Source organism: Ictidomys tridecemlineatus, chromosome 10 (assembly GCF_052094955.1).
Source record: "Ictidomys tridecemlineatus isolate mIctTri1 chromosome 10, mIctTri1.hap1, whole genome shotgun sequence".
Lineage (NCBI taxonomy): Eukaryota > Metazoa > Chordata > Mammalia > Rodentia > Sciuridae > Ictidomys > Ictidomys tridecemlineatus.
Genome location: NC_135486.1, coordinates 29,845,610 through 29,856,737, shown reverse-complemented (window position 1 = coordinate 29,856,737; position 11,128 = coordinate 29,845,610). Strand labels below are relative to the sequence as shown.

At 52.9% G+C, this 11,128-nt stretch overlaps 1 protein-coding gene across 1 annotated transcript in view; it reads right to left on the bottom strand.

The window, feature by feature from the left end:
- Nucleotides 1–1,179: 1,179 nt before the first annotated feature.
- Pkp1 (plakophilin 1) overlaps nucleotides 1,180–11,128 on the bottom strand; it is a 48,045-nt gene continuing 38,096 nt past the window's right edge. The window contains exons 9-14 of the mRNA XM_005330367.5: nucleotides 10,921–11,097; nucleotides 9,588–9,741; nucleotides 9,091–9,277; nucleotides 8,338–8,422; nucleotides 5,371–5,477; nucleotides 1,180–3,979 (exon numbers count right to left, since the gene is read on the bottom strand). Coding sequence (XP_005330424.1) covers nucleotides 5,403–5,477; nucleotides 8,338–8,422; nucleotides 9,091–9,277; nucleotides 9,588–9,741; nucleotides 10,921–11,097 — 678 coding nt within the window. The 3' untranslated portion in view covers nucleotides 1,180–3,979; nucleotides 5,371–5,402. The remainder of the gene's footprint in view (nucleotides 3,980–5,370; nucleotides 5,478–8,337; nucleotides 8,423–9,090; nucleotides 9,278–9,587; nucleotides 9,742–10,920; nucleotides 11,098–11,128) is intronic.

The window sequence follows — 11,128 nt, the reverse complement described above, 5'->3', positions numbered from 1 at the left end:
GTAATTCCCTGCTTCTGGGTCTGGTGCTGTGTAGTTTGAGGAGGGTCCTAGAGCTACAGACATTTTAGTCTGTGTATTTTCAAGTCTGTGTGCTGTATTTCAATGAAAATGTGACTATGTGTTGATGTTTAATTTGTAATTTCATCTCATATTTTGCAGCCAATACATGTTTCTCAGATATTGAAACATTTCCAGAGGCCCCGGCCTCGTGCATCTAACACTCTGGACCATAGATGGACGCTGTCCTCTCCTGGTCTCTGGTGCAGCTGCTCCTTCTTCCTGGCTATTGCTAAGCTGTATGGTGTTCCAGGAAGCCAGGGGCAGCCTCGACTGCAGCTCAGTCCCTAGGCTCCTGGAACATCCTCCCAAGCCAAGAAAAGCTTCCCTAAACCTCCCTACCTTCTCCACCCAGATGGCCCTGGCTCTCCTAGATGGCCCACAGCAATTATCTCCATACCATTCCTTGGAATTGATTCCACATGTCTTATCCCATAAGACTGTGTGTGTGTGTGTGTGTGTGTGTGTGTGTGTGTGTGTGTGTGGCACTGGGGATTGATTCCGGAGGTGCTCCACCACTGAGCTATATCCCCAGCCCTTTCTATTTTTTATTTTAGGACAAAGTTTTGGCAAGTTGTCCAGGGTGGTCTTGAACTTGTGATCCTCCTGCCTCAGCCTCCCTAGTTGCTGGGATTAGAGGTGTGTGCTAGCTTGCCTGGTAGCACATATGAACATCTTGGGGCTGGGGTCCTCCATATCATTTGTGTCTATGACCCTCCAGCACCTGGTCCAGAGCCCTAGCAGAGCAGGTGTCCAGGAAACACGAGCTTCTTGGACTTGACTCTTAAAGTTGTCTTTCCTACAGGATCCCACCTAGTTGGGGATGTGCTTGTGATGGTTTCCCATTTACAAGCTGGGTGACACTGGGCTGATTTGTCCCATCTTAAGTCTCACTTTAGTTATTTGTAAAAATCAGGATAACAAACCTAGCATCACGGAGTCATGGTGAGGCTCACATGGGCTAAGGGACAGCAGGTGTCTCTGAGGGCGTCATCCCTCTGCCCTCAGGTGACATTCTCCATCCTTGCCGGGTATGGGGTTGGTCAGAGGAGGTTTTGGAAGGAAGTGAGTAGCCCTATCATTTTTCAACAGCACCCCCCAATAATCCACAGCTTAGAGAAGTTCAAAGAAACACGAGTAATTTATTGATTTCCTATATTTCAAAACAAAACAACCAAAAATAAAGCAAATACATGGCATATCATACAAGGGAACTGGGCCCGGCCAGCACAAAGATCTTATACAAACATAAAGCAAGGGGAGGGTGGTCTAGAAGGAGGCGCCAGATGCCCAATAGTAATTAGGGGCTTCCCTCCCCTGCCCATCAGGGAGCCCCAGCTAGTCTCTCAGCCAGGGGCTGAGGGGGGACAACAAAGGTCACCTCTGCCTCTTGGGGCCTTGGCATAGTGTGGGGTCTGGGCAACTAGTCTGGCCCACACTAAAGATGCGGCTGGTGGCCAATGACTGCATTCGTCTTAAGCACAGGAGATTCTGGAGTTAAGATGGGCATGGGTCTGTGTCCTTTCTCATTTTGTCCCAAATTAGAACTTCTTGTTTGGGGCATTGTCCTGGTGGCCAGAGGCCAGTGTGGATTTCAAATCCTAAGACAGGCCTCTGATATGACTCATAAGGCCCAGCAAACTCCTTTATCTAGGAAATAGATCCTCACGTCCCTCTTCATGTTGCTCTTCCCCAATGACAGGCCTGGATCAGAGGCCCCTACGACAAGGCCCCCACTGGCCAGGGCACAAGAAGCAACCAAAATCAGGCTGACCTAATTGCCCTTGTTGGGCCACTGAGGTTCGAGTAGCTGCCTTCTTCCCAGAGCAGATTACTGGGCCCATCTGGCTCTTCACCCGGGAGGGGTTGAGGTGGGTACAGAGCAAGTGAACCAAGGGGCTGCAGGAAGTGAGGACCGTGCTGAGGGGCTGGCATCACCCTGGGCGTGTAGGAGATTCACTCTAGTGGTTTATCACCCTCTTGTCCTGACTCACAGTCCTCTCCGACGGGGGGATCCCTAAAGCCAAGCACCTGGTGCAGTGTCCCTCGACCCCTCCCAGCAGAACACAAGCGAGGTGATGACAAAGGTGTGGGCTGCTTGTTCACTGATGTATCCTACGTGCTTAGAACACTGCCTGGCACAGAGGGGTGCTCCAGAAACATTTTTTTTTCTTTTTAAAGAAATGGATTCCTCTGGGTGCTAATGATGGGCAGAGGAGACTTCCTGAAGCCCACAGCCAGGACAGTCTGGTGGGACCAGGCTCACACGTGGCTCCCTGGGAGGCAGAGGGGAGCCCAAATGGGGGAGGGTGTGAGAGACTCACAACAGCAGGGCGCATCTGGTTAGGTGTCCTGGGACACCTCCACACGTCTGGCCTCCCCCAGCCTCAGTGGCTGCATCTCTTAAAATTAGCCATCCTGAGTCCAGAAAGGAGTCTTGGTCCTGATGAGGACAATGAAGAGAAGGAGCACCTGTGTTCCTCTAGAGAAGGGCACAGCCCGGGCAGTTAATGTCTCCCAAACACCTCCCACGCCAGCCCGGCTGAAAAGAGAAAGCCTGGGTGTGCTCCCTCGGCTTCATTTGGTGGCCTGTACTAAGGGCTACCGCCACAGACCGGACTTCTCGTGAGGTCTCCCGGGGCCCTTTTGCTACTGCTCATCGAAATGCACAGTCTGGGGGGTAGGGGGTGCCTGGTGCCCCTGGCAGGCTTCTTATCACCTCCCCCATGGGAGAGACAGACAGGAGACAGGATGGCCCGGGTTCAGGGGAGGAAGGCAGGGCCCCTGACAGGGTGTAGACTTGCTGATAGGATTCCCCTTTTGTGGTCTATATAAACTCCCTCCCTTTGGTCTTCTGGGAACCCAAACCCTCCCTCACCTGACTTGGCAGGCTTTGGTGGGAGGCAGTTTCCTGGTTAGTTTCCAACTCCTTCCTCCCTGTTCCCCTGACTAGGCAGATGTCCAGACCCAGACTATTCCTTTCTCCGCTGGGAAAATGAGACCAAATAGCCATCCTCTGAACAGCTCTTTGGCTTCGAGCACCATGTCTTGCCTTCTTTATCCTGTAGCACAGGCTCCCTGGAAGCTGGGACTTTGTAGGTCGAGGCTGCTCTGCAGCAGCACAGCCCAAGAGAACAGCAAGTCCCATCTCTCTGGCTGCTACTCCCAAAGCGACCTCTCACAGCTAGGCGAGCAAGATTGTCTTGGTGCCTTCCAGAGCCCCACACCCGGCCCAACCCCCACACCTTGTGGCATTGTGGGAATGGAGCATTGTCGGATGCACCAGATTTTCCCATGAGATACACCAAGCCCTGACACCCCAGCCAACCTCCCTGACCGCAAAGCAGCCTTTTAAGGAGGTTAGCTCCAGCCCGGCTCCTCTTCCTCCCACTTGCCCTTGGAGATGGCCACAGAAAGGCTGTAGGGTACCTCTGTGGCCTGACTCTGGTGAGGGCCCCTGCCCTGGCATAATATATTTCTAGAACTACGGGCAGCTAACCTAAAAGCACATGTCATCCTTGCCTAGGAGGGAGAGACATGGAGACATCTTTGCCCTATCTTATGAGTTGCAACGATACAGCTTTTGCAGTTGGTAGTCATGCTGTTAGGCACTCACGCACGCGCACGCACACGCACATGCACACTTACATTATACACATATATATATATACCATTTCTCAGAGAAGGAAGTATTGACATCAGATGTAAGCCCATTTAACTCAAGAAAGTCCCCCCCAACCTCCCCACCCCCCACTGCCTGCCAATTCCCCAAGGAAAAAAAAAAGAATCTAAAAATATCTCCATCATCCACAGTTTTCAGGGTTGTTCTCAGTTGCTCTCGAACTTTTCCAAATACTGCACAGGATGGACAGAACAACCCATCCAGCAAGGCCTGAGGTCTTCTCATATAGGTCGTATCTTTCTGGAAAAAGAGAAAGCCTCAAGTTAGCATGTAGCAAAGTGTTTCCATGTGAGTAAGTCTGGCTCATCCTGCCACCGTCTTCTTGCTCACATCGGGCCTAATGCGGGCTCTGGCCTGAGTTTGGATTCAGGGCCATCAAGATACCTTCATCTACAGCTCCGTTGGTTCAGAAGCAGATCAGCTTTATCCTGTCACCTTTACCATCCCCTGCACCCACAGTTCATTGCTAAGCAGTCATATCATACTCATGAAGATTCTGCTACCCTGCCGGGTATGGTGGCCCACCGTGTGATCTCAGTTACTCATGAAGCTGAGGCAGGAGGATCGAAAGTTTGAGGTCAGCTTGGGCAACGTAGCAAGACCCTTAGAATTAAAAAAAAATTTAAAAGGACTGGGGGATGTAGCTCAGTGGTAGAGCATGTCTGGGTTTAATCCCTAGTACCCCAGTAACTAACACACACACACACACACGTCTATCTCTAATCTTCTCCCCTTTCCTGTTCTCAAGTTGCTGAAGCTTATCTATGAGAGTTATCTGTAGTCTTATTTAATATTCCTGTGGACCACCAGGACCCTCCTTGGGCTTTGGGGTTGGGGTGGATTTGCTAGCAGAGGGCTGGGACTGAGAAATCCAGTCCAGGAGGCTCTCTTTGTCCCTGGCTACGGTACAGATGGCTTTGTACCGGAGCTGCCACTGGTGAGCCTGTCTAGGTTTGCTGATGCCTATTTTGAGCATCCTGTGGTGCTTGGATTCCCTGCAGAAGAAGCACTTTGGATGCTCATTTTAAAAGGCATTTCCTTGGACTCCACTCCAAGAGTCAGAATTTCTGGGGCTGGGAGCAACTGTGTACATTTTAGCAAGCTTCCCAGGTTATTCTGATGAATGCTAAAGCTCGCACACCTTTGACATAGTTTTAGATCTGAGTTTCTGGTCCTTAGAAACATCAGCTGGAATAAGCTTGCCCACACTGGGTATGTGAAGAGACTGGAAGGTAGATTATAAGAAGGACAACAAAGTGAGATTTGGATGATCAAACCAAGCACAACATATTGTATAACTCCACTACCCATATCATAGAACCCACTGTAGTCCACGTAACTGGCGCTGACTGGGTTTTACAGTGGGCAACCTACACAGCTGTACCCAGACGTCCTGCCCAGACCCTCTGGCCCTTCTGATTCTATAAGGACATTTTACATCTCTACTCTGTGGTGGGACGGCCCAGGCCCTCAGTCAGGAGTCTACATAGCTGTGCTTATAGTCCTTGTATTGATCTGAGCCAGGATGCTTGTGTGTCTCTGGCATGCATAGGCCTAGTCCTTCTCTGAGATTGGCCAAGGTTTCAGGGTGGCCCAGGAGGGATCTGGGCAGGGGGTGGACTGGTTCTTACCTGCAAGCTGCACCTGCTTGGACAATCTCTTCTTAGAATCGGGAGGTGAAGTTCCTGAAGCTATTGGGCCCGGCTAGGGCTCCCAGCATGTTCCTATCGAAGCCTTGCTGCAGGAGAGGAACATGAGCTGTTTGATTTATCCTAGGACAAAATAGCATAGGGGTCCCCGCAGGGCCAGCCGCAGCCTTCCCGGAACATCCTTGGGCTCATGCAGCCTCTGGACGTGGTATGCTCTGACCACGGTGCACATGTGTCACGGCTAAACAGACTAATTCAATGTGCAAGCAGACCCAATGCCGTGCCTATCCAGGAGGTAGTGCTATGTGTTTTGGTTTCCACCAGCGCATTGGAGTTCCCTACTAGAATTTGCAGAAACCTGAGTCAGGGCCTGAACACAGTCCTCTACACAACCCCCAAAATCAGATTAAGACGTTGCCAGTGGTTCTTCTCTCTGACTGCCCCGGCCTGTCTTATTTTAAATTCTGGCAAGAGCTCTGGGGCAGGGAGGCCAGGCCCAGAGTTTCTCAAACTCAGGGGCAGGGGCTGGTGCTGGAGTGAGAGGCCACTGTGCTATGAGGTCCTGTTTACTTCTCTGTTCTCTCGCTGGCAGCTCACCAGCCCCTGAGTGCCTGCTGGGTGGAGACAGGGTCTCATTCCTTTTATTTCTTCTAGCATAGAGCCAGTGCTTAATATAGTGTCAGAGTGAATGAGGATAGCCGTCATCCACCAGGGTTGGGGGCAGGGGTGACTTGAGAAGAGGGCCCTCGTTCAGCCCTGAGCTCTGAGGGCCAGGTCAGCTTATGGCTGATCTGTGGGAACAGGAAGAGAGATGACACAGGGGATCCCAAACAGCAAAGTCCCAGGCCTACTGAGTTTGGGCATGCACGACATGATGTTGTTTTTCCCCCCTGCAGATTTGCTTGCTTGCTCCTGTTGAGCTTGGCTGAATTTGGTGGAAAGAACGCAGGAGTGAAGAGTTCTGGATCCCAGCCTCACTCCTGCCCTGACTCGCTGAATCAAGACAAACTCTTTAGAATTCTGATTCCGAAGTCAGCAAAAGAGACAAAAGCCACGTGACCTGCCTCACCTGTGCTGTGACAACCTAATTAATGATGGATCTGAACGTGCTTTGGGAACAGAAACCTTGACCTAGATCCTGTCAAGGCTACTGTCAAGTACAACTGGAGAAACAGGGGGAGACTGAATGGGGACACTGGTTCCCAAAGGATAGCACAGAGAGGAATTCACACAGAGAACCTAAGAGGTGGAATCCTTATGTGTCTTTAGGTCAGGAGCGGGCTCTGTATTTTTGGATGAGTTGAACCCTTTGGATCATCTTCAAACAGCTCAAGGAAGTGTCACCCTGTCCTCCTTACCTGTCTCCCCATACCCACCCCTGTGTCTATCGGGTGGCCGCCACTTGGCCATGCCCACCCTCATGGTAGTATTGCTCGAAAAGAGGGTTGATTGGCAAATGGAGAACAAAGGCCATTGTCCACCTTCATATTTCCCACCCATCTTGGACCATGGAGGGTTCCTAGGCCCCCTACTGTCTCCGTGCTCTGATAAAGGAGAACTGTCCCTCCTATTTCCCAGATTGGTCTCCTGTCCTCCTTGTCCCCCATCCCCTCCATTCTCCCCTTCTTTGCCCACTCCCTCTCCTCTAATGACAGACACACTAGGACCCCATTTGTCTTTCACAGTACTCTTTCAATCTCCCCTCTGTCTTCTTCTTGAACCAAAGTGCAGTGAGGGGCGCCTCTGATCTGTGCCCCCTCTCTCCTGTCCCTATCACTGCCTCACCACGGCCACAAGCCCCGAGATGCTCCCCTTGCTTTGCCAGCAGTACTCTTTGAGGTCCCCAGAGACTTCTGAATTAGCAGCTAAATCCAGAGCCTTTCCCAGTTCTCTCCTCCCTGTCCCCTCCACAGCACTGGGCACTACTCTTCTGCCCCTTTCTGGAAACTTGTGCAGATCATCCTGCTTCCCTGGCCTTCTTCCTTCTTGGCCCCCAAGTGAGGGTCTTCATGCCTCTCTGCCCCAGTTCCCCAAGACTTCTCCACAGGCAAGGGCCCCAGGAGGGGCTTGCCTGTTCTCATGATGTCACTAATCGGTACTGCAGCTCCAGCCTCTGCCAGCGTCCCACTCCACCTCCCCCAAGCCATCCAGATCCAACCTCCTACTCCCACCCCAAGAGCCTCCTCCAGCTCTCGCCAGCTGATCTGAGTCTGTTGACGCAGCTGCAGTGTCTCCAAGCCTCAAGTGCCATCAGCACTATGCTGCTGCTTCTGCCTTCTCTCCTTTATTCCCACCTCCCCATGGCCTACACCTCAGCCCAAAGAATGGCTGTGCAGGAATGGGCGAGAGGGCCATTGTGAGATGTCTCAGAACACAGCCTGATGGGGGACTCGGGGCCTGCCGACGCTGGGGAGTTTTGAGGACAGAGAGGGGCAGGTCACACTGGACAAGCAGAGCAGCCTCAGGGTCCTCTTGACCTCACTCATTGGTATGGAACTAGTTTTTCCAGGGCTCCTTCCATCATGAGACCCTCTACGCAAAACCTCGCGTGGTTTCCCAGTGCCAAGTCCAAACTCTGCCTGAAATTGAAGGGCCTTTTGTAATCAAGCCCAAACCTACCTCGCCAGCAGAGCACCCGTCATGCCCCTGAGTGACTCATGTGCATTTCACTTTTCTCCTAAACAATCCCACCCCACAGAGAAGACCGTGCACATCTCCTCTGCTCTCCACCCGCTTGCCTCCCCTGGTTGATCCTGGGCCCAGGGATTTGGGCAGAGCGTTGATCAGGTTCATTGCGGGGCAGGATCTCCTGCCCTGACTCTGGGGCAAGCCTCACTTGGGTGGGTGGGAGGGCCAATCCGCCTCCCGCTTCTTGATCCACTGGGACTTTGGTACAGGGTAAATGTGGGAAGAGCCTCATCAGAAGGGGCTACTGGTGTGGGTGTTTACCTGTCTGAGGACACCCTGCAGCTCCTTGCTGGACCACATGTCAGAGAGGAGGAGCCGGGCAGCCTCTGAAGCCTTGGGTGAGGCACTGGGAAGGTAGGAAGTGCGTGTGTGAGATGAGACTCCAGGAGACACAAGAACACACTCCGCCCTCAACCCTCCCTTCCAGGTCTTTTTTTTTTTTTTTTTTTTGGTGGGGGGGAGGCTGGGGATTGAACCCAGGGCCTTGTGCATTTAAGGCAAACACTGAGCTATATCCCCAGACCCCTTCCAGGTCTCAGAAACAGATGCAGGGAGGTCCCAGGGTGCATAAGACTGTTGGGCCTTGGTCACTACACGGTGAGTACAACCCCAGACCTCTGCCCACCTAGAGGCACCCCCGAGGCCACATGCTGGTAGCGGACTCCTGTCCTTTAGACTTTTGTCCTGGGAAGAGAGCCCATGGAGCAGAATAAAGTCCCCACAGAGTTGGGTCTAGTGCTCCATGCTTCCTGCCAACCCTCTAAGGATCCATTGTCCCCACGTCACCCTGTCAAGAAGCATCTGCCTCTGTCCCCTCTCCTGAGGTCTGGAGGCTGGACCTATACCCCATAAAGCTCAGCTTCTGGACTTTCTTTCCCTGGAGCTCCCCACCCCCTCCTCCCCCATCCTAGGTGCTTTCCTGCTCCATGTTTGTTTCTACTGTTCAGAGCCGGGGGGGGGGGGACTGTGATGTGGGGCCAGGTGGGCACGGGCACCCATATCCACGCTGCCCACCTGCTGCGGCACAGGTTGATGATGTTGTTGAGCATGCTGCTGGAGAAGTACTGCTTGGCCATCTGGGGCTGTGAGGTCATCAGGTTCCTCACGGTGTAGCAGGCTGAGGTCAAGATGTCTTCGGAATTGCTGGTGTTGCCAGTATGGCTGGTGAGGAGCCTGGTCACCTCTGGGAACACTTGGTTCCCTGGGAGAGGAAGGGATGGGGTATGGGGTCAGGATTGCTAAGAAGAGGAGGGGCTGAAGGGTTCTCTCTGGGCCACAGTCTTGGGTTGCCCTTAGCCAAGTTCTGAGCAAGGTGACCCCTTGGGCCTTGGAGCCAGCTCCAACCCAAATGGGATCTCTGTAGACCTGCCCCTCTCCTGCCTCCTCCCAGCTCCACCCCTCTCTTGGGCCAGTTTCCCCTCTGAACGCTTGCTCTGGGGAATGGTTCAAGGGTGACCTTCCAGTGGGCTCCCGTGTGTCCTCTCTGGAAGGGAAGGTGTGGGCGCTCTTACCCATCACTCTGTGCAGCATGGGATGGCGGGACATGTTGCTCAGGAGGGAGGCCCCGGAGCGGACCACATCTGAGTTGCCAGATTGCAGGAGGCGGGCGATTTGTGGTAAGCCCTTTTCCTTCAGCCCAATCAACTGGCTCATGCCACTGGACATCTACAAGAGAGGGTCCCAGGGAGGAGCTGGTTTGTGGCTTCCCATGCACACAGTGGGAAGGGGGGCAGCCTGTCCAAACAGATCCAGAACCCTTCTCCTTCACAGTGAAAGCAAGGGCAGAGACTCACAAATTGCTTCCATATGGGTGACTACAGACCTGTCCTCCTTTTCTGTCCCTGCTCCCTGCTCTCAGGGAGGAAAGCATACAGCCAGGTGGCTGGGAAGAGGAAGTCTCATTTCCCTCACTCGGGGGGGATCCAGAGTCAACTTCTAACTAACAACAGTGTCACCCACCCCACCGTCTCAGCTTGCCTTCCTAAAGAATCTGCTCACACAGAACTGCATGTTCAAGAGCATTTGTCACTTAAAAAATGGCTGTCATCTTCTTCCAACTTCCCTACCTCTGCAGGATTCAGTCCATATTTGTTGAGGGCTTGCCAGGGACAATGATGGATGGGGTTCCCTGGAGAGAGGTCGGTTCATCCAAGCCTCAAAGCAACAAATGCATCCAGATGTAACCTGGTCTAAGGTTGTGGGGGTCCTCAGAAGCCCCAGCTCCTCCCCTCATGGTCAGGGAAGCTTCCTTTACCTTTAGTGGCCTGTCCACTTCCCTCTCACCCTAAGTAAAACTGGGGAACAGCTGTCCTCCTTCTCCTTCTAAGCTCTTCTGGATTGCAACAGGCCTCCTCTAATCCCACTCCATCATGTCCCTCAAAATCTATTTGATTTCAAACCTATACTGATTCTGTCACGTATTCCTCTGGATCTGTCTGTCCATGTCCCAAACTCCTTCTTTTTCTACCTCTATTAATTCACCAAATGGAGATTCCTCCTATTAGACACATGTTGCACCTCTGGCCCTGACACCCAGCAGAGCCCAGGAGGCCAGGAACTGCAAGGAAAAGGGGATCATGTGGGTACCAATAGAATCCAACAGGCTGGGCCTGCCCACTGAGCCCCATCCCAGAGTTCCCAGAAAGCGAGGTATCTTGACCCTTGTCATTCCCCAGGTCCAGCCCAGGGCTTGGCACACACGAGACTCATGTCTGCAGCATGAAGCTCACGGCCGTTTGTGTTTGATAGACTTGGCCAGGAACACACTGGTGGGAAAGAGCAGAGCACCCCTGGAGAGCGGGTTGGAGGACTGGGGAGGAGCAGAAGGGAGGGGGCTCTCCTCACCAGCCCCTTGCTGGCCGTCAGGTTCTGCAGGGCACCCGCGCAGGCCTCCAGGGTGGCATCTTTCTTGCTTTTGCCCATGAGGTTCAGGTAGGTGCGAATGGCATCCGAGTGGTAGAGCCAGCTGCTGCCCTTGGGATTGGTTTCTTCTTCAGGAAGGGGACAGTCATAGTTGTTGTTCTGAGGACAAAGAGTGGGTCAGCGTGGAGCC